Source organism: Bubalus bubalis, chromosome 7, assembly GCF_019923935.1.
Source record: "Bubalus bubalis isolate 160015118507 breed Murrah chromosome 7, NDDB_SH_1, whole genome shotgun sequence".
Taxonomy (NCBI): Eukaryota; Metazoa; Chordata; class Mammalia; order Artiodactyla; family Bovidae; genus Bubalus; species Bubalus bubalis.
The window spans coordinates 100,216,176-100,240,360 of NC_059163.1; the positions used below are offsets into that span (position 1 = coordinate 100,216,176).

The window sequence follows — 24,185 nt, forward strand, 5'->3', positions numbered from 1 at the left end:
AGGCAAATACAGAGGCCTGCTGACCAGTGCACAAGTCCTCCTCAAGAGGACAGTTTTTGTCGATTAGTACTTAGCTCAAATGACCTCAAGATTCCAGGCATATAGGTCATTCCATGGTTACACAAGGGCATTACATCTGAGGCCAGGCTTTGACTACCATAGTGAAATTATGTTGAATTTTCATTAACAACAGGATATTTTGTTGGGAAAAATCATCAGAACTGCTGAAGAATTGTGTCATGTTTCTTATGAACTGAAACCTTATTGAAAACCAGTTTTTATAATAATTTGATCTCCTTATTCTGTTTATTTTACGGTTTGTATGAAATACTAGTAATAGTAAAACATCTTGCTGAGATCTGAACTGTTCATTTCATATATCCGTGTTAAGTAGAGTGGCATTTAGATAAAGGAATTGATGCTTTTGAACTGTGTTGTTGGAGAAGACTCTTGAGAGTCCTTTGCACTGCAAGGAGATCCAACCAGTCCATCCTAAAGGAGATCAGTCCTGGGTGTTCATTGGAAGGACTGATGCTAAAGCTGAAACTCCAATACTTTGCCCACCTGCTGTGAAAGAGTTGACTCACTGGAAAAGACCCTGATGCTGGGAGGGATTGGAGGCAGGAGGAGAAGGGGACAACAGAGGATGAGATGGCTGGATGGCATCACCGACTCGAGGGATGTGAGTCTGAGTGAACTCTGGGAATTGGTGATGGACAGGGAGGCCTGGCAGGCTGCAATTCACAGGGTCGCAAAGAGTCAGACACGACTGAGCAACTGAACTGGACTGAATCCTCATATATACTACTGTTATGCTGCTGTGATTTTAAAAATAGTAAATAGTTCTAATCAATAACATCTTTTGGCTTAGAAAAAAGTTCAAAACCTTATTTTTCATAGTTTACCACTTCTCCCCTAGTTGTAAAAAAATGTGTTAAATCCCATTAGTGACCTCTCTCTTAACTCTGCATAATCTGCATGCTACCAGTTTTTAAATTATTCATTCCTTCCAATAACAACAGATACACATTTTGCTCTTCTTCCAATCCCTTTTGGTCATCTAATCTTAAGAGGATAGTCCAAAAAAATATTCCAGTTGTACTTAGCTAGATTTACTGGGTCGTTTCTGAGGGCAGAGATCACATCAGTGTTAAGTCAGAATTTTTTTCTTTAAAGAGTTGCAATGGTGACATTATACTGACATAATAATGAAGAATTATTTTCCTATCTTTCCTATAATAATGAAGCATTATTTTCCTATCTTTCCTATAATAATGAAGAAATAGTTTTGAGAAATCTTAGATGGCTCATAATATTTGATAACTATGGGGAGAGAAATTAACAGAATAAGAAAAGATCATTGGTTTCATTAGTCACCTTTCTAAATAATTTCCATCTCATATGACATTAGAAAATGACACTGGAATATTAGATAATTTGTGGGGAAAAAAGAAGAAACAAGGTTTGAGAACAATTATTTTTGTCTCATTTTGTTTTCCCCTTCACTCAATTTTGATATATTTGAGAAACTAATAAGGAATTAGTGCCTTGCACTTTAAGCAAATTCTGGTATTAGCTCTTGATGATTCCACTTTTTTGAACACTAATAATGGCCAAGGGAAGAGCATCTTCTGGTAGCTACAAACAGAGCCTGAAGACAAGGGTTAAGTATTAGGACATGCTGGAACCCAGAGTCATATCTGTGGCCATACATCACAACTGATTTATGCAACAAAAGAAATTATTCTTTACTAGATTAAAAATATTACACACACACTCACAAATACATACAGATACACTCACACCTGCACACACAGACACACACACTCACACACTTAGCCTTGGGGGTGTGCTCATTTCTGGCTGTAACAGTAGGAGAGGTTGGGGTGTGGTAAATAAGTGTTCCTGATTTAGGTGAAGAGCTTGGTATCCATTTCTAGTCCTCCTAGCAGCTCTCAGAACACTGAGCTCAGTAAAACATTTCACCTGTGGACATGCTCAGCTGTTTCAGTTGTGTCCTACTCTTTGCAACCCCATGGACTTTTGTCCACCAGGCTTCTCTGTCCATGGGATTTCCCAGGCATGAATACTGGAGTAGGTTGCCATGTCTTCGTCCAGGGGATTTTCCCGACCCAGTGATCCAACTCATATCTCTTGCATCTTCTGTATTGCAGGTGGATTCTTTACCCACTGATCCACCTGAGAAGCCTGGACATATTACTCCCGAGAGGCAGAACTTTAAGGATTCAGGCCACTGTCTATGCTCTCAATGCTCTATGCTTCCCCTAACTTCATCAGGCTTATCCCCACTGCATTCTGAGGTCTGCTTTGAGGAAGCTGCCTTCAAGTCATAACATTTTTTATTTGAAATAAGTGGATGTGGTAGTCATTTGTTAATTATTATAGCATATTATTAGGCTACTGCTATTATAACTCAGTGCTGGCTGGAAGTTCTTTGTAAACTTTCCTTATAAATTAACTGAAGCTTCCATTGGAGACAAAAGGAAAACAGAATTGTAGGCCATGATTATTCCATGATTTGGCCACATAGCGCTGTGGCTCACACTTACAGAAGGGCATCCTTTGCACTTGCTCTGGAAGACCTGGCCCACAATGGGAATGGCCGTGTACTTTGAATCGACTGCTTTAATGATGGCTGCAACCTGCTTTCCCGGCTTCAGTCTCAGGCTTGCTTCCGTGGTTTTCAGCTCCAGTTTCTGCCTGCATAACCAGGGAAGAGAAATACTACATCAGCGGCCTTCTTTTGAGTGAACAAGCTATTAATTGGTTTTTTTTTTTGGCAAACGATACTAATGTATTCAAATTCTGTAAGGCCATGTCTTTCAAACTGAGAGATCTCCAGCAGTAACAGAAACCTCAAGATAATTATGAAACTTTTCTGAAGCAACAATTTTATTCAAAGGTTTGAAAGTTTAAGCCTGGGATTTCAAAATATTATGACAAGAGACTACAGGAAAGAAAATTTGCCTGGATGCTGAGCAAGATATATGATGTCACTTCTTTGGGCTTTAGCCCAGCTCTCTGAAAAATGATATCTTCAGGACAACCACATGTCACTTACTAAGACAATTAGGAAATCTTGTTTTGCAAATATGGCCTCAATAATCTGATATGCTCTTTCAGTAGCTTGCCTCTCTCCCTTCAAAAGGCGGAGTCTACATCCCTCTCCTAAAACCTGGGCAGGACTCTGTGACTGCCAGGACTTGTAGAGAACAGTAGAAGTTTCAATATATGGCTTGTAAGGCTAAGTCCTTTTATGTTGGAGAAGACTCTTGAGAGACCCTTGGATTGCAAGATCAAACCAGTCAATCTTAAGAGAAATCAACCCAGAATACTCATTGGAAAGATAGATGCTGAAGCTGAAACTCCAGTATTTTGGTCATCTGACGTGAACATCTGACTCATCGCTAAAGTCCCTGATGCTGCAAAAGATTGAGGGCAGAAGGAGAAGAGGGCATCAGAGGATGAGATGGCTGGATGGCATCACTGATGCAATGGACATGAACTTGGGCAAACTTCAGGAGATGGTGAGGGACAGAGAGGCCTGGCGTACTGCAATCCATGGGGTCGCAAAGAGTCAGACACGACTGGGTGGCTGAACAACAATAAGTCACAAAAGGGAATTCAGCTTTCATCTGGCATGCTAGCAGCACATACTTTCTTACCATGTAAGAAGTCTGGCTACTGAAGCTACCATGTTGAGAGGCCCCATGGAGATAAAGAGAGATGCATGAAGAGCCTAAGGAGTGTGACTCTCCAGCCCAGACGCTAGATAGGTGAGGGAGCAGCCTGTGAACCAGCTCTGCAACTGCACAACACACACCAAGCAAGCTAGCAGGATCAAGGCGAGCGTCACGATTGGGAGAGAAAATAATAAAGTGATTCCTGCTTTTTATACTACTAAGTTTGGAGTGGTGTGTTATAGAACAATGGAATCCTGATAAACCTAAATTTAAAATATTAATTTTATATGAAAACAAGACGGATGTAGTACAAAGTAGCACGCAAGGTTCTAATCCAGAGGAGACTTCAATAAAATTTCAAGCATTTGTGGTTTGAGACATTTCTACCAAGATTTTAACCATTTATCTCTGACATTAGGGTTATTTCAAAAGAAATATTTGAGAAATAATAGCAGAAGATATAACTTACATTTAATGCTAGGATGTGTTATTCTAAGTTAAAATCTGAAAATAAGACATACTCTTAGATTTGAAATTTTAGTCCTTTAGTCTGTGAGAACTATGCTGACCAGAGAAATTTTCTCAAATTGAAATAACAGTCTTGAATATGTAAGTACTATAAATCACAGCAAAAATTCTGTCATATCACTTTATGATAGAACATTTTTGTGTTTATTAACAACAATGACAAAAAAATAATCTTGAGGAGAGAATACACAAATGCCACTTTTTTAATCTAAACATTAAAAGCATTTGATAGAGAAATCAGAAAATAAATAAGAATGAATCAAAGTGTTTGCCTTTTAAAAATTTAAATTTTATTCAATAAACAATTTATTTTTAATGAAGTCCTATTTTAAAACATTAAGTATTTATTTCATGCCACATATTATTATAGATAATATGAAAAATAAAGATGAACAAGACATAATAATTGTTCTAAAGGAGCTCACAATCAAAATGAGGAAGCAATAAATATATTAATTCATGTGCATGTATATATAGGCATATATATTTTTAAATTTTAATAATACATTAAATAACAGTAAAGAAAATTTAAGCATTATCTTACCTCGATACTATTTTGCCTGCTATTGATTGTAGAAAATTCAGCCTCAAAGCACGTATCTCTTCTGAGAACACAGCTACAACAAAGCTGTCTTCTATCTTATAGGTAGTGACAGATGTGGCTTTCGAAGTGACACCCAAGACCTAAATAAATAAATGTGGTTGTAACAAGCAACCAGCTTTTTATCTTTCAATCAAGCCAAATAGCAAATTATCTTTTCATCTTCACAAGAACGCCCCCTTCATATTCCTTCAACACACAAACCTACAATATATTAAAATAAATCCATTCATTTGATATTATATAATACTATACCCTAAACTAAAAATTACAAGTGTTCCCAAATTATATTGCTGCTTTATTCACCTATTATTTCTGAATCGTCTCTACAAAAAGAACTTGGTTGCCTCAAAGAAAGTGATAGGGAGCATACCTGATGTGGGGTCGTAAATCCAGCCCTCTCTATTTTGCATGAATCCAAAGCCTTAATTTTGGTCACTTTGTCTTGATGAGCCTGGTAGGTCACTTTACAATCTCCAGAGATGTCTACCTAAAAAGAAAAGCCAAAATACAATGTTTCAGATGGGATTCTCATATGAACCATTTGAATTCCAGTGGGAAGTAGCTTAAAAATTGGGGTTCTAATACGTCATGCAGGATTCCTTTCTCTGACAAGATAGGAAGACAGAAGAATTCAGTGTTTCCTGCAGCATGTGGATTCCTTTCCATCCTCTTTGAGTCTTATGAGCACATTCTTATTGCCCCAGGAATAATAAATGATTTCCTACTTCTCTCTAATGTCTAATAGGAATTGGACAAATGGCCTCAGTTCAGTTCAGTTCAGTTGCTCAGTCACGTTCGACTCTTTGCAACCCCATGGACTGCAGCACACCAGGCTTCCCTGTCCATCACCAATTCCTGGAGCTTACTTAAACTATGTCCATTGAGTCGGTAATGCCATCCAACCATCTCATCCTCTGTCATCCCCTTCTCCTCCCGCCTTCAATCTTTCCCAGCATCAGGGTCTTTTCAAATGAGTCATTTCTTTGCATCAGGCCAAAGTATTGCAGTATTAGCATCAACATCAGTCCTTCCAATGAATGTTCAGGACTGATTTCCTCTAGGATGGACTTGTTGGATCTCCTTGCTGTCCAAGGGACTCTCAAGAGTCTTCTCCAACACCACACTTCAAAAGCATCAATTCTTCAACGCTCAGCTTTCTTTATAGCCCAACTCTCACATCCATACGTGACTACTGGAAAAATCATAGCTTTGACTAGACAGACCTTGTGGGCAAAGTGATGTCTCTGCTTTTTAATATGCTGTCTAGAATGGTCATAACTTTTCTTCTAAGGAGCAAGCATCTTTTAATTTCATGGCTGCAGTAACCATCTGCAGTGATTTTGTAACCCCCAAAAATGACCTAGTCATAGTCAAAATCACTCACATGGGTAATTATGGGGTGAGGGGAGTTGACTTTTAATACTATGTGTAGGCTGTGTGTGTGTGTGTGTGTGTGTGTGTGTGTATACATGCAAACACACACATGCTTTGATGAGCTAAGTCCTTTAAAACCTGTGGCATTAATTCAGCTCACCATAAGGCACATCAATAATTTGAATGTAGGCAAATACATCTCAATACTGACTCTGTATAGCTTCTCTGAGGGATCCCTTTGGCCTCTACAAGCCAGTCTTTCTACCCTCAGTCTTTTCAGCAAGCTAACCAGCATTCTCTTGGCCCAGCCTTGCCATCAGATTTTCTTACCAGCTCATGAACTGGTTGAATTCAGACAAGAAAACTTGGACTCAGCTCTGCTTTAGATATAATACTTGGGGAGCAACTAAACTTCTGTCGTTTAACCTTTGTTTTCATCTATTAAATGGAAGGGTTCATATAGACTAGTAGTTTCTCAAACTGACTGCACCTACATTAGCTGAGAAAACTATTAAAATACAGATGCTAATCTACTGAACCAGAATCTCTGCAGTGAATCCAGGAAGTTATAATCCAGGAATTATAACTTCCCTATGGCATAGGGATGCACAGTGAGGTCACTGGAATGTTCTCCAAAGTTTTTTGGGTCTCTATCATTCAGCCATGAAATTAAAAGATGCTTGCTCCTTGGAAGAAAAGTTATGACCAATCTAGACAGCATATTAAAAAGCAGAGACATTACTTTGCCAACAAAGGTCTGTCTACTCAAAGCTAAGGCTTTTCCAGTAGTCAGGTATGGATGCGAGAGTTGGACTATAAAGAAGGCTGAGTGTCGAAGAACTGATGCTTTTGAACTGTGGTGTTGGAGAAGACTCTTGAGAGTCCCTTGGACAGCAAGGAGATCCAACCAGTCAATCCTAAAGGAAATCAGTCCTGAATATTCATTGGAAGGACAGATGCTGATGCTGAAACTGCAATACTTTGGCCACCTGATGCGAAGAACTGACCATCTGAAAAGACCATGATGCTGGGAAAGATTGAAGGCAGGGAGAGAAGAGGATGGCAGAGGATGAGATGGTTGGATGGCATCACCAACTTAATGGACATGAGTTTGAGTAAGCTCCAGGAGTTGGTTTGGACAGGGAAGCCTGGTCTGCTGCAGTCCATGGGGTCAGAAAGAGTCAGAAATGACTGAGCAATTGAACTGAACTGAACTGATCATTCAGTCATTCTATTGGTCTCCTTAGTATAACTGTTTCTAACTTCCTTTCCCCTGTCTTCAAATACAAATTGGGGTAAAGGACGATTTGTTTCATATGTAAATGAGACAACTACCCAACTCACCTTTTCTAATCATTACCATAGGAGTAAATTTTTTTTTTTTTACTGAATTTCTACAAATAGAAAGCCATATAAACAATTTTAGTAACTATATTAACAAATAAGATTCTAGATGCTTAATAATATTACTAAGTACCTCATTGGTAGTTCCAGAGCTTAACTGCATCTGAAATAGGCTAGCCAGGCCTCTCTTGAGATTTTCTATGGCTGCTGGTTCATTCTGATATGAGTAGAACTCTTTGATCTAGGTGAAAAAAGAACAAACATAAATAGAGCAGAAATGGATCATTTACGAGACGTGGTTAAATAAATAGCAGGAGAGGTTAGATTCTCACTCCTATCAATTCTGGGAGAAAGAGATCTGTTAGTTCAAAGCTGGGACTTCTTTTTTTGTGAAAAGAAGCCATTTACATTTCAAAAGGCTAGACCACCAAAATATGACATTTCAGGAGGTTGATAATGAAGGCTTTGGCTATGATGGGAATAACATAGAAAAGGAAAAAAAGCACTGATACAGGATGGGGTTTCTGTGAAAACAAGGATTGCCCAAGAAAGAGAAATCAGGAACATTCTCTTCAAGCATGTCAACATATTCCCTACCTGTAATTCTGCTTGGAACAAAAATTAACCAATGTTTGGACTTCCCTGGTGATCCAGTGGTTAAGAACCTGCCTGCCAACGCAGGGGACATGGGTTTGATTTCTGGTCCAAGAAGATCCCACATGCCACAGAATAACTAAGCTGGAGTGCCACAACTGCTGAGCTCACATGCGACAACTATTGAAACCCATGCGCTTAAAGCCCATGCTCCGCAACAAGAGAAGCCACCACAATGAGGAACCTGCACCTCACAGAACAGCAGCCCCTGCAACTAGAGAATTCCCGCTCAGAGCAGCGAAGACAAAAATCAAGTCTTCATCACAGTCAAAAATATATAAACAGAATTAAAAAAACTAATCAGGTTTCAAAGTAACATCTCAGAAATAGGGGAGAAGGCAATGGCACCCCACTCCAGTACTCTTGCCTGGAAAATCCCATGGACGGAGGAGCCTGGTGGGCTGCAGTCCATGGGGTCGCTAAGAGTCGGACACGACTGAAGCAACTTAGCAGCAGCAGCAGCACAGAAATAGATTCTTGTAGAGAATGGCAATCACCATGCTTGAGAATCCTGAGACAGCACGGCCTCTAAGGGCTATGATAAGGGCCCACACGTGGCCAAAATGCCCATGGACAAAATTCTACAAAACTGATGTTCATTGGCCCTGCAGAGCATTCCTGTTGGCCTTGGCTATGAGGAGACATAGAAGGTTGGAAGATTTGAGGTTTAGGGTGCTAATACTGCATGGCCTGCCACAGGCACTGCTTTGAGTTTCCTTCAGAAAGCAGGAAAAAGGCTAGAATGAGGAAGGGGACTTTGATTTGGCTGCAATAGTAAACGGCTTATCTTAGCTTTGTTTCATCCTTGACATTTACAGGCACAGAGACGATAACTATGTCTCATACCATTTTGACCATTTAGCTCATGTTTAAGAAACAAGGATAAAAATACAAAGAATTTTATGGAAAGGAGGCTGTCATTTTTTACCCTGTATTGACTTCAAACACATCACATGATTTAGAAATGGAGAGGATGGATATAGCTTCCCTATAAAAATTCCCAAGGTTTATGGTAATTATAGATGCATGTCTACCAGAAATATCCTGAATGCCTTCCTATTTCTCTTTAAAACCAACCATGACTTCTCAAGTAAAACTGAAAGCTCAGTCATTATGCAATAAATTCAATTAATACCAATCTGAACCATTTAGTGTACATGAAAACTCCCTCATACCTTAGATGAAAACATTTTGCCTAATAATCAAACAAGTACCTCAAATTTTCTATTTTTATTTTCTACATATATTCTGCCTAGGGACAGATTTACCGGGTACTTTATCCGGCAATCAATTTTAGTCATTACACTGGATGAACCTATAAATGTTGGGATTGTGTTTGTCCAGGTTAAAAGGGAACTGGAATAGTGACCTCAACGTCTGGAAATCCACGGTATCATATTCTCAAACAAATCACTAACAATTTCTCAGAACCAAGGTTGAGTTTCTGATGCTGTATTTTGTAAACTAGGTCTTCTTACCTTTGAGGAATTAGAGTGTAACTTTCCTTGCAAATATTTGGGAGTACTTAATCTCCAAATATCAGGACTATTAAAGGATCCTAACTGGATTTCTTGAGCCCATACACAGTCAGAAGGGCTCGGTAGCAATATGCACATGCCTACGGTCTGGGACATTTTTGGCCTGAGCCTTAAATACCTCAGAAAGTGAGAGGATCCGTTAAGTAGGAAAAGTACTACTATACTTGTACTTGATCAGTACCCTCAGTTTGCTTCCAAGCTATAAAATATGCCTGAATTGCTTATAAAGTTTTCCCTAAAATTTCAGGAACCCAGTTGACAGATTTAATCTTCACATATAAGATTAAATGCTCCCCTCCTACTCCTTCTTCTGATCTTGACTGCTATATCCCTAAGAAAACGGCGTGACAGACTTTTTTTCCTGGAAGGCTGAACAACACAAAGTGTGAGACAGAAAATTCTTTTTCATTACTCCTATTCGTTTTTATTGTCTCCATAACACTAGAAAAGACGACGAGTCTCTTTTTCCTTTCGTGTGCCTGCTAACCTTTGGGGCCTACATTCCCTCCCTTTAGTTGCAGACCACTGAGACCCAGAGGGAAGACAGCACTTTTGTCCATAAATGTCAAAACTGTTAGAATAAAATGGACTTTTGGTAATTAAGAAAATAATAAAGTCAGAACTTTGAAGTTTAATCCATGCGGCTGACACAATCTTAAATTCATTATTTCACAACAGGAACTGAGTAAGTTTTATTATATTCAGGCCATAAATCTGATTACTTCATTCAGTTCTGAAATGAGCTCTGAACATCCAAGAGCACAGGACTCTTATCTAAATTCACAGCCCCTGAAGCTTCCAAAGAGCTGCATGGTCCTCACAAAGTAAGCCGTCAGCCCAAGGAAACTAAACACAGAGGGATAAGGGTGGGTTGTGACGAAGGAGATGCAGTGCTTCTTCTGGCCAAACTTTGAGGGCCAATTTCCCCTAGAAATCAGTAGGGATTATTCATATTTTTTAAAGAAAAAAATGCTTCTATACATTCCTTCAATTTATACATTCATTACGAAAAAGAGGAAGCAAAACTTCATTAACCGGCCAAAGAGCAAAACTGAACAAAAAGGATCACACCAAACAGAGATGAGTCATTTTCTTTGGTCTACTTTCTTAGCTGAAGCCATGTATGTCTCTTTCACATGTACCTAAGAAAGAGCATAGCTAGGAAATGGTACCTTGTAAAACAGACAAGTGAAGAAATACACAAAGAATTAGGAGGCTTTCAAGGTGTCACTTTTCTTTTGGAGGTTGGGTGTGGGTACAGGAGCCACGCTGCTAGATTCAGAGAGCAAATCAATGCCTAAGGACAATAAAAATGAAGGGCAGACTCAGCAGCCACATAATTCAATCAATACTGAGTAAAAACCAGAAATAGAAATCTGGTAATATTCCAGTTAATTGGATTAGCATTTCAGGCCAAAAAAGAATCCATGTGGTAACGAGGCATCTTTTGCACATCAGTCTTAAGTAGAAAACTGTCATGTTTCCAACTTAATTTGTAAATAAATTAGAGTCATACCCAAACATTTAAGTAAGGGAAGATGAAAAAAAACATATGTGCAATAAACATGCATCTGTGTATTTTCATGGGATATCTTTTATAATGTGAATTTGGACTCTGAGAAGACAAAAATACATGCTGGTGAGAAACCTTGAGATCAAAGAAATTTCAGGGAGTAAAACTTAAATTGCATCTGGGATAGAAAATACTCTCTGAGAAAACTGCCAATCAGCAGTAGAGACTTTCCTCTCATAATTTCTCCCATAGTAAGATGATGTGATAGTTAAAATAATGATATTTCTGACAGTGAAGTGGCTAAAAATTCCACGTGGCTTCTTTACCTCCAGGGTCATGTTTTTTCCAACAAGTACTTTATCATATAAATGAAAGATACCACAATGTACTTTAACTTGTGTCACAGGAAACAGCTCCTGCAGAAATGACACGTTGGGGTCACTGAAATAATGATGTGGCAGCTCCATCCCAGCCTTTGTACAGGGAGGCACTGAGTCCTTTTCTATGTGTAACCAAAGACTTTGTACTCAACTGCCACCCACAGGGCTATAAAATGATCGGTTGTGGTTTAGCCAAAGTATTGAAGCTTCAGCTTCAGCGTCCTTTCAATGAAAGAAGGATTTCCTTTCAACGAAAGGAAAGGTTGATTTCCTTTAGCACTGACTGGTTTGGGCGTCCCTGGTGGCTCAGATGGTAAAGAATCACCTACAAAGCGGGAGACTTGGGTTTGATCCCTGGATTGAGAAGAACCCCTTGAGAAGGGAATGGCTATCAACTCCAGGATTCTTGCCTGGAGAATTCCATTGACAGAGGAGCCTGGTGGGCTACAATCCATGGGGTCACAAAGAATTGTACACAACTGAGTGACTAACATTTCACACTTAGATTATAAATGCAATTAATAAGTTATGGCTCAAGCATGTTGCCACAATGGAATGCCAAAGAAAAAAATAACAGTATTTCCTGTTGTTTAAAAAGTTAGGCCATATGAAAATCAACTGAGTTAATACATACAGTGAAGAATGACAAGAAGACTACAAAGCAACTAGAGACATGGTTTTTTCCCCCAAATACTTTCCAGCTAGAAAAGAGTGTAAAAACACAGAAGTTTCCACATAGACCCTCTCTTTTAAATCCCAGCTCCACCACTTGCTAATTGTGTGACCCTAGGCAATGGCACCCCACTCCAGTACTCTTGCCTGGAAAATCCCATGGATGGAGGAGCCTGATAGGCTGCAGTCCATGGGGTCACTAAGAGTCGGACACGACTGAGCGACTTCACTTCCACTTTTCAATTTCATGCATTGGAGAAGGAAATGACAACCCGCTCCAGTGTTCTTGTCTGGAGAATCCCGGGGACGGGGGAGCCTGGTGGGCTGCAGTCTATAGGGTCGCACAGAGTCGGACACGACTGAAGCGACTTAGCAGCAGCAGCAGCAGGCAAGTTTCTTTCCTTCTCTTAACTTTGATTTCCTCATCTATTACAAGAGGATGAAAAAGCAGCACCTGCTTCCCAGGTCTGTTATGGAGATAAAAGAGAAAATTCATGTAATACCTTCGGTCAGTACAGGTATTAAGCGTTAAGTATGTTTTAGCTAAATTGTATCTAACTCTTTTGTGACCCCATGGACTGTAGCCTGTCAGGCTTCTCTGTCCATGAAATTACCCAGGCAAGAATACTGGAGTGGGTTGCCATGCTCTCCTCCAGGGGATCTTCCCGACACAGGGATCGAACCCACATCTCTTATGTCTCCTGCATTGACAGGCAGGTTCTTTACCACTAGCAATACCTGGGTAGGCTCAGGGGAGCATAGGGTTTGGGAAAAGCTTCCAGAACACCGAATCAGTCAGTGTAAGAATTGGTTCTGACTGCTTTGCGCAGGAAGAGAGTAGAAGGGCTGGAATATAAAGAGGAAGAACAAGTTTCTTCACCAAAACCTATCATCTAGCAATGAACACAAATGGCCAAAAGGAAAGTGATAAGGGCTATGAGTGAGCTATAATGTGCTAAGAAGTTTCTAAAGAGGGATAGTTATTTCCAGCTGGTTAAAAGGGTGTGAATGTTACAAAAGAAAAGGCCTGTAAGCAAAGCTTGAGGCATAATAAGTATTAATATTTTCACAAGTAGAGAAGGGAGAGAAGCATTCCTGAAATGGTGATTCATATTTGGTTGTAAGAGAGTGATGATACAATAATCCTTCTTGAGAATCCCTTTTTAGTTCTTTACTAAAAATGAGCATCAGGAATAGCAACATATTACATGTCTTAAATTTGTATTTTAAAGTATTTGTTTTCATTTTTAGTTTGAATCTGGAAATTTCTGATCTAGAGAAATTTTAGAGATTTGAAGTTTTAATGATCCCTTTCTGTTTTTCTACATTAATTCCTGAAAGTAAGCTTTCATCTTTACTAATATAGTATGTTTTAACATGTCAATATAACATCTATACTCTTCATAAACCCATATTTAATGCCTGAAAATTCACAGATCACAATTGTGTTTCAATTCTAAACATACTAAGACAATTTTAAGAGATGAGACTCAAATTGTAAGTAATCACATTTACAGAATTTTCAGAGCAAATTTCCAACATATAGTGCTCATTCATCACTTTAGTATATAAAATGCTCTTCAAAGTCATAACTTTAAAATAATCTCTAAATGTTTTTTTTTAATCAACTCTATCTTAGAAATGCCATGTCCCTTCAAAAGCTTCAGTTTTGTACTTGAGCCAGTTATTGATACTCTCATGACAAATGCATATCACTTATCTAATTTAGATCATTTCATTCTTATAATTTGCCTACTTTCCTGAATTTATTCATTCATCTATGATGACCTATTGTGTTACAGTAGCTTTTTAATCCTCTCTAATTTAATAAGGAAAGTACCTTTTAATACTGCCTCTCATCAATAAACAAATACTTGATTCTACTATAAAGATTTTTCATAAAAATAGGGAACATAAGTGGCTAGGTAATATAAGTGAATCCAATGCCTTGACTTACTTCTGAAACATTTAATTTGTGACTTTCATTTATTAGTTGTTTTTTAAAAACTCCATTTTCACAAAAGTAGTGACACCATGATCACCTAAAATAATATTAATATCTACCTAAGAAAGAAAAATATGAAGTTGGGGGAAAAAAAACACGTGGAACTCCAAAAATCTTGTTTACCTTTCCATGAATTAGATGAAGGAGCACAGGTCTTTGCATTGCTTCCAAGTTTTCCTTTCTTATGATTTGAGATAACTTTTTTCCTTTGAAAATGCTCTTCTCTCCTCTCTGTTGATTCACATTTTCAACGTTTACATCTTTCATCTGGAATCACGGAAAGAAACCTATTAGAAAAACTTCCTATACCTGTTTCCATCAGAGTTTCCTAGAAAAAAAAATGGTAAAGCAATAAACAGGGTTGGCCATAATTTTTTCTGTCATTCAACACATGATTCACAGTACCTAGCCATCATCTTTAAAAGAAAGGAGAAGGTATTCAAAACTTAGATTTTTGAATTAGGTAAAAATACTGACATTAAAGGAACCTGCGACTTCAGGTTTATAGTAATTGTGGCTGGAATATGGCTCTTTAATGTCGTTTTCACTCTCTTCATTTGTTTTGAACTGTTGCTATCTGCCTACTCTCTTCACTTTCTGTAACTTTTGTTTGAAAGGTATCCTGCCCCATTGTACCTCATCTATACATACAAAATTAAGCATTAACAATCTGATTACTGAACAAAGAGCTACAGAATGTTTTCTGCAGAATACTGTTCTACTGAGAAATGGGGAGGTGGATGATAAAGTTTTGATCCAACTTGGAAAACACACACAGCTATTAGAGACACCCAAAGAAGCAAAGATCACTTGATGAATGTATTGCAATGATACCTCATTATAAAGTATATTACCAACTACTTACCAGTTACAATGAGGAAAATCATGGTCCTGGTACCTGTTTCACACTGACATGTAGAAGGAGAACTGACTTTACTAAAGAAATCTATTGCTTTTAGGTCCTTGAAAAGCAAATGTGGAATCATATATTAAATTTGGAAGAGGCCCCAAAGGCCATCTAATTTGACCTTCTTTGTCAATACATAAATTTAAAGCATCATAACTAACCAAACACTGCCATTCAGGGAAGCACCTGGTTCTGTCCTCAGGAAGAAACCAGAATAAGTTACTCCCTCATTGGTGATTCCACCTGTCAGATCAAGGAACACAGGAAAGCTAGAAAGTCACAATTTGTCTCCTCCTTCACTTAGAGTGGTCTCAATTGCTTTTTATATGACATGGATTCTACACTCCTTACATGCAGAACATTTCAGATGGATTCCAGTTTATTGTACCTATTAACATGACATATTAACAGCCTGGCATGCTGCAGTCCATGGGATCACAGTCAGACACAACTGAGCTACTGAACAACAACAAAATATGACATATAGAACTGAACATAATACTTCAGTTAGCAGTAGACACCTTCATTTGCCTGTTTCAATAATTTGGAAAGATCAGATAATTTTTGATTAGCAAAAACTTCAAAACTGTATATCTACTTATTTTAGTGATGGATAATATTCAATGAACATATGACCAACAGCACAAACAAGTGCTATTGAATGGTACACTTCTCAAAGACTTTGCTAACATCTAATCTTTGCATCTCTCTGGTAGAAAATACCCACCGTAATTTGGATCAGTTGGTTATCATCACCATCAGGACTCCTCCACAGTAAGGCAACATCCACATTGGATGAAATTCGGTAGCCCACACTGTCTTGGAGGTTTCCTTTGCCCCGATCAAGAAAAACTTCAGTGGAGTATGTGAGTTTGTACAGTCGGTCATTATTTAATGAGAGACCAGTTGTGTGACCTGTAAAAAAGACAGTGATACAAGTCAAGTCTTAGTTGTAAGGCACCCAGCAGGCCATGATGCTATCTTATCATCAACACATTCCTTCTCCAGCACGGTGGTACCCAGTGGGAGCTTATATTTGTTAAGGGGAGTAAATCTTTGCTAAGTGAAGCATGGTTCTACTTCTTCATCGGCTGAAATTATTGGTTGAACAACAACAAAAACAACAACTAACAAAGAAATAAGCTTCCATTTCAGAAAACTTAGTTTGTATCTTTAAATAATAATCCGATTATCTAAATATTGCCTTGGTTAAACTATAGAATATTTTTAAATAAATATCATCGTATTGCTTTAACTTATACGTATATTATTTCTTCCCCTCTCCCTGCCCAGCTTTCTTTAAATCAAATAATAAAATTTGATTTCAAGTAGAAGTTCAGCCAGAAATTGCTTGATAATTTGCAATTAACATATTTAAAATACAACAGGTCAAAGCCAAAGAAATTTTAGCAGTTAGATGGTAGTCCCTTACATTGGATATTTTGAACATTTAAAAAATATCCCTTCAAGGTAATTTATCCTATTAATTAAATTAGCAAACTTACAGTATTAAAGTACATTTCAAGGCAACACATATGTAAATTTAAATTAGTTGTTGCTGAATAAAATGATGTTTTCCTACATAAAATCCAGCACAAGTTTTAATTTGGAAGGGACAACTTAACATTTAATGTCAAATAGTATACAAGTCAGCATCATAACAAAAAAAAAAAAAAAAAAAGATATATGGAGGAGTTCATACCCTTTCCAAACAGTATATCTTAACCCAAAGAAAACATAAAAGAGTAGCATCCAGTCTTTCCCAAAGATGAACTGAGGTCATACAAAGTCTTTTGATAAATCTTCTATTCATAGCTCTCAGGAGAGAGTAAAAAAAAGATTTCAGTAGGCATTTTTCCGCAGGGCTAACGGGGCAGAATTGACTAGTTAACTGTAACAAGCAACCATGTCTCTTTTCCCCCCACAGGAACTATGCATATGGGGGAGGGACAGAAAACGAGGCTGAGATGAGTAGGAGAGAAGTGAGGCAGCTGAGAAAGGAAGTAAAATTACTTAAAAAGTCAAAAACTAAGAAAATCTCCTTACTATCTGTTCTAAGTCTTTCATACATATTAACTTATTTAATCCTCATAAAAATCTAATGGGGTAGGTACTGTTATTAGCCTGATTTTATAGATGAGGAAATCAAGAGATACAGAGATTATACAATTTACCCAAGATCACTCAAGAAATTAGTGGTGAAGCCTCTAACACCCTGTCTGGATCCAGAGACCATGTTCTTACCTACACTATACACATATAAACCTTTAGGTTGACCTATTCCATTTCTGGGGAGTGAGCTAGGAATTCATTCATTCATTCAACAAGGATGTATGAGCACCTACTGGGTAGTCAGCACTTTCCTAGGTTCTGGGGCTATGCCAGTTAACAAGGAGACAACATGTCTACTTTTGCGGCATTTACATTTAAATGAGGGGGGAAGGGCAATAAAAAAGCAAGTACATAGTTCAGTTCAGTTCAGTTGCTCAGTCATGTCCGACTCTTTGCAACCCCGTGAATTGCAGCACGCCAGGCCTCCCTGTCCATCACCAACTCCTGGAGTTCACCCAAACCCATGTCTATCGAGTCGGTGATGCCATCCAGCCATCTCATCCTCTGTCGTCCCCTTTCCCTCCTGCCCCCAATCCCCCACCAACCTAGATAGCATATTAAAAAGCAGAGACATTACTTTGCCAACAAAGGTCCGTCTAGTCAAGGCTATAGTTTTTCCAGTGGTCACATATGGATGTGAGAGTTGGACTGTGAAGAAAGCTGAGCGCCAAAGAATTGATGCTTTTGAACTGTGGTGTTGGAGAAGACTCTTGAGAGTCCCTTGGACTGCAAGGAGATCCAACCAGTCCATTCTAAAGGAGATCAGTCCTGAATATTCATTGGAAGGACTGATGCTAAAGCTGAAACTCCAGTATTTTGGCCACCTCATGCAAAGAGTTGACTCATTGGAAAAGTACATGAGTAAATTATAAAGAATATTAGAAATGCTAATGAAGAAAAATGAAATAGGAAAGGAAATGGGGATGCTGAGGGGAAAATCTTTATTGAGAAGGTAATATTCTGGGTGAGGACATTAGGCTAGTCACTTGGATATCTGCCGAGAGGGCACTGCCCACCCCTCCTTTCTCCCATTTCTCACCCCCACACTCCACTCCATCCCCCCACAGAAGGGAGAACAAGTTCAAAGACCCTGAGGAGAGTTCCCAGAGGGGTAATGGAGGAACAACAGAGAGGCCAAAGACTCTGGGATTGGGTAAAAGACAAAGCTGAAAAAGATGAGGTCAAATAGGCACCCATGAGTGGCTGGGAGATGGTGGGTGAGGGGGGAAGGTATTTGCATAGACTTAGAATTGGACTGAGATGAAAAACTATTGAAAAGTTTTGGGTGGTGAAGTTACATCATCTGACAAAACTTCAATGAAAGGGGATGAGGATTTTAACAGAAAAGCTAGAAGGAAGTAATAGAGTGGGTACCTAAATGCGTACATGAAAACAGGCTGTGTCCAAACACCAAGTCAGGCAGAACCTCAGGTATGAGATAAGGAAGGCAGCCAAAGGCAGGAAAAACCTTGAAGGAAACAAAGTCTGTGAGTCTCTCCAGCCTCCCTAGACTGGGGATACTGCAGCAGGTTCAAACACCGGCTTTCTGACTAGGAAGATATTTTGGTCAGAGGCCTTCTTTTTTATGACACCTATCAAACTCCACAAAGGGCAAAAAGGAAATACTTGTTGGCTTATCTAACCCTTACAGCAATTCTGATAGGTAAGCAGTATACGGCAGTTAAGAAAAGCTGACTCCACGTTTAACTCAACGTAGCAGATACAATGCGGAATTTGATGTAGGAATATACTAAAATTCAAGTTTTGTGGACAACCTGAAGTGGCTTCTGATTAAAATAACTATGAAAAGTTTCTCTTTAATGCCAAAGCCTTCCAAACTATCATGTTGAGTTTTTTGTTTGTTTGTTTGTTTTTACTTGACTGGTCCAAAGAATGTGAAAAGGGACAATATATTTCAGTTCCTGACGATGACTTGGAAGTGATAAAGTGAGGAAAGAATGGCTTTGTTCTACAACTTTTCCTACCTCTTTCAATAGGAGATACATCCTAAAAAGGATTTAAAGATACATCCTTTAAATAAGTGGATGGTGCTGAAGTGTTGTCCCCGCTGTCCTTTCCTCTTTGATAAGTATTTCTCTGTTTATGTTACTAAGAGATCCAGCAATACTGGCAAGTGGGGGCATGTTCCATTTATATATCTTGACTAAATTTCTGTCTTCGGGTGTTGCTCTGTAGAGTATGCAGAAGGGCAACAGGACTTGATGATAGATTAAATGAGCAAATCAATTTTTAGCCCCCAAAGGAGTCTGTACCTTTTCAATGTGTTCCTTTGAGAGATTTTTTTTTACTACCACAAAAGGAAAAAAGCTTTTAATTTTGAACTTTTAAAAAAAATATCTTAAAGTATTCTTTTATTAAATTCAGATCAATATAATAGTTAATTGACTTAAGCAAAAAGACAAAATAGAAATAAGCTAGTAAAGGTGAGGCTTGAAGAGACCTGCATTGATGATAAGGATGAAAGATAAGGGGACTTTGGAGAAGGCCATGGCACCCCACTCCAGTACTCTTGCCTGGAAAATCCCATGGACAGAGGAGCCTGGTGGGCTGCAGTCCATGGGGTCGCTAAGAGTCGGACACGACTGAGCGACTTCCCTTTCACTTTTCACTTTCCTGCATTGGAGAAGGAAATGGCAAGCCACTCCAGTGTTCTTGCCTGGAGAATCCTAGGGACGGGGGAGCCTGGTGGGCTGCCATGTATGAGGTTGCACAGAGTCGGACACGACTGAAGCGACCTAGCAGCAGCAGCAGCAGGAATCCAACAGAAACGCAGAAGGCTGGAAAGAAAAGAGTAGTATGAAGGATAAGGGAGGGAAAAAATGGAAGATGGTTGTTGTGAATGGACTGAAAAGTATAGTCAGGCCAGGAAATAAAGACTCGTGTGAAGGAACAGTTCAGGTTTAGAGGTAACAAGATTAAGTAGAAAGTGTACATATGGGTGGATTATTGAAAGGAAAAGCATTATGAAGAAAACCCAAAGAAGGTAGTGAAAATAGACCCACCATTACAAAATATGATTTAGAAAAAGTAGAGGAAACATGAGTCTCCCAAATGTTGAGTCAGCATATCTCTTCTCTATACTAACTCCTTCTTCATTCTCTTTACAGTCCAATCTGCTCTCAACATCCACCCAGATCTGGAGATTTGCTAAATAATTACATCGATAATTAACTTTGAGATGAGTTTTGAAGTGATGCATAACATCCCAAATTTATAATGGCCTGATTTTAAAGTAAACTCTTCACAACTAGTTCGCTTATTAAATATCAATCATTTCAAAGGACAAGGAATCTATGATTAAACCATGATACTGTAATACACGGCTTCCCAGGTGGCGCTAGTGGTAAAAAATCCACCTGCCAGTGCAGGAGACACAAGAGACTAGAGTCCAATTCCTAGGTTGGGAAGATCCCCTGGAAAAGGTAATGGCACCCCACTCCAGTATCCTTGCCTGGGAAATCCCATGGACAGAGGTGCCTGGTGGGCTACAGTCTATGGGGTTGCAAAGAATCGGACCCAACTGAGTGAACAAAGCACCATAATATAAGAAGTTACACCATCTGGGTAAGAGAAAGTTGCCAAGTCCTATATTTTTTATTCACGATATTTGGCACAAGCAGCTTGTATCACAACACTAATAACACTTAAGCTTTGAAGCCCCCACTTGCCCAGGCCTTTTCCAAGATCTTAGAAGGGGACCCTAGTGTTATGCCTACATGTCAATCTTTTTTTCAGTAATATTTGCAAAAGTAAAATATTTTTTGTGAAAATGTGGATTACTTTTTTCTCAAAAATGGAGCCTAAATTGTATATGCTTCAGTTTCTAAAATTCTGGATTTGTCACTGAACTTACAACAAACTATAGCTATCTATTATGTTCTCAGTCATATTTTCCTGTATGTCATTTCTGTATGTGTATATGTGTGTATTTAAATCTTTACAAATGCATGTATTTGAAAACATCAAGTTATCCAATATTCTATGTAGGTAAGGGAAAAGAGAGAAGCCCACAATAGCTCAATCATTTTTCTCAAAATAATCATGGTATTAGGTTTGATCTCATGGTGCATAAATTGGTCATATTATGAATATTTAGCAGTATTTGACAGATAAAATACAAGCTGTTTCACAATTCTCTGTCAGATATAATTTACAAACCTTTATTTTTTTCTCATTAAAATTTTCTTTCATCCAAGTAAGGGCCATATCTTTACCAAACATTTTAGAAAATAGTAATATATATACATATATAATGCATATAAATATATGTATAATCTTTAAAGAATCTGAAGTGTAATTTGCTTAGGTGAAATAATTTAGTCCCCCCCCAAATTTATTGTTCCAATAGCAAAAATTGTCTCTTTTCCTCATGTGGAAATTTTCCATGCAAAAAATTTTGAGACAAACTTTACTTTATTAAAAAAAAGCCACAGTTATCTCAAGAGGATTTTAGAAGCTTACAAGTGAATTGTTTTATACCAGTTGCTTAGCATACACAGTTATTAAAACTGGACACTATCATGCTGTTTTGTAATAGGGCAACTGACTTTGATGGAGAGTCCTCTTAAGAGATTCAAAAAAGCGATCATTTTACAGGCCCAATATTTAGAAATTCAAGGCATGCATAAATTAGCTGATTTAAAACAAGATTACATATTAATATATTTCATACAGCTTTTTGAAATCATTACTCAAAAGTTTGTTTGCTCTGAAAGTTAGCAATTTGTATGTTTTTAAATAGATATTATCTTAAAATAGAAACTATAATGAGCAACACTATTTTTCCAAAGATAAATGTTATCTCTCAAATCTATGTCATGTAGTTTTATTTTCTATAATCCACCAACTATGATAATCTTATCTTTTTTGAATGATTATAGAATTAAATACAGGCTTTACCATTTCATTCATAATCCTTTGGTAAGTTAAATGCCTTTTTCATTGAGTCTAATTCTTTTTGATGTCACATTGCTAGGCAACTAGAAGGAAATTTAAGAACTGGTTTTTTTAAATCTACTTTTACAATTCAAATGAAGGAGCTGCATTCATTGAGTGACCAGCAGCAGCAGATAACAATAGTTGGCATCTTTTTTCTCCCCTTTAAAAATAAACCATGAATGAGAGAATGAAGCAAGAAGCATGCTAGTCTGAAGGACTGAAACTAAAAGGAACCTCTGTTTGCTTAATGTATGTAGGAATTCGAATTTAATTTTCATTCCAACCCAGTCATGCCTTCACCAGCATTCTAAAGTTACATGGGTTTGAGGATCACTTAGTTAAGAATTCTTTCATTACACATACACACACTTTTCCCCCTCAACGATTAAAATTAAAGTTCAGCAGAAGGCAACACAAACTTACCTTTAACAGAAGCTGAATATGAGGAAATGAAGCAGAGAAAAAGCACAGCGAGAAGAATCATATTGATTCAGCTACCCTTTAATGCATTCAGTTCCCAGCTAGAAGTCACTGAGAAGTGGACTCTTTCAATGGCAGCAAGGGAGTGACCCTTCTCAGAACCTGCAACAATGTTTATCTTTGGGAGAAAGGTCAGATTCCAAATTCCAAAATCAGGACCTAAGTTCACAGAAGGGCTCACTATTAATGATTAAACTTAGGTGGGCTATAGTTTTCAGACTCTCACTCTTTTACTTTTTTACTCAATAAGAAAAATCAAGAAAATTTTCACTTTTGAGAGCTAAACTAAACCAGTTGCCATCCTGTAAATTCAGAAGTACAGAGGGGCAATCAAGGAAAACTAGGGCTCAGCACATAATCATCAACATGCCTATATCATTAAATGCCTGTCTTCACATTTACCATTTGATGTGGGAGGGTGGTGAGGATTTGCGAACTCAGGTAAACTTGATGGAATTTTATTCTCTTGTATGGTCATCTGAAATTTTTTATACCATGGGTATGCTATTATTAAAAAATCACTCTAACTTTTAGAATTTGAATTTTAAAATTTTAACTTGTACCACCACCAATCACTTCAAAATAATGTTAGAATAGATTCAACATTCATTTCTTAAAACTAGATGATTCTTCTTACGTGTGAATCAGCATTGTTGACCATTAACACACTAGCGGGCAACTGAGTTTATCATAGTAGCCCTCTAGCTATAGCTATGACAATAAACAATTGTCTGGATCCTCAGACTGGCTGGCTGGAGTTCCCTGTGCTTTCTGAATTCCAGTTCTAGGCAGAAATTCAGAAAGGGGATTCCAGTCCTTACTACTTCTGCAACAGAAAATTAATTAGGACACTTCTCTAGAATTAAAGTGAGTACCCTAGAATGGCTAAGACCACACTAACTAAACCAGCTCTGCTCTTGTAAACTTCAGCAAGAGAAACTTGCTATGAATAAAACCTACTAAAATGAGGTGATTTGGAAACCATGTGGGGATGCTTTGGCAAAGGAAGGAATAATGTGTTGGTAAAGGGATTTTTCAAATAAAATTGAAAATACTTATGGCCATGTTTGGGGCTTCCCTGCTGGCTCAATGGTAAAGAATTCACCTCTTGGCCAAGTCAGAGACCTGGGTCAGAAAGATCCCCTGGAGAAGGAAATGGCAACCCATTCCAGTATTCTTGCCTGGGAAATTTCATGGACAGAGGAGCCTGATGGGCTATACTCTATGGGGTCACAGAATCAGACATGACCTAGCATAAACAGCAGCACTATGGCCAGGTTTAAGCATAACGAGTTCTTAAATCTAACCTCATCTCTCTCCAAACCCTTTTCTAGAACCCTAACCTTAAGCTTAAATCTTCTAGACAACACAGGTAAAAGATAGTCAACTTGATAGGGCCACAAGATGAAAT

General features: G+C 38.2%; 1 protein-coding gene across 1 annotated transcript in view; it reads right to left on the bottom strand.

Moving 5' to 3' along the window:
* LOC102410404 (microsomal triglyceride transfer protein) overlaps positions 1-22,873 on the bottom strand; it is a 52,261-nt gene extending 29,388 nt beyond the window's left edge. The window contains exons 1-7 of the mRNA XM_006059208.4: positions 22,718-22,873; positions 15,951-16,138; positions 14,440-14,583; positions 7,688-7,795; positions 5,207-5,323; positions 4,777-4,916; positions 2,571-2,721 (exon numbers count right to left, since the gene is read on the bottom strand). Of these exons, the coding sequence (XP_006059270.3) occupies positions 2,571-2,721; positions 4,777-4,916; positions 5,207-5,323; positions 7,688-7,795; positions 14,440-14,583; positions 15,951-16,138; positions 22,718-22,778 (909 nt within the window). The 5' untranslated portion in view covers positions 22,779-22,873. The remainder of the gene's footprint in view (positions 1-2,570; positions 2,722-4,776; positions 4,917-5,206; positions 5,324-7,687; positions 7,796-14,439; positions 14,584-15,950; positions 16,139-22,717) is intronic.
* Between the last annotated feature and the right edge of the window lie 1,312 nt (positions 22,874-24,185).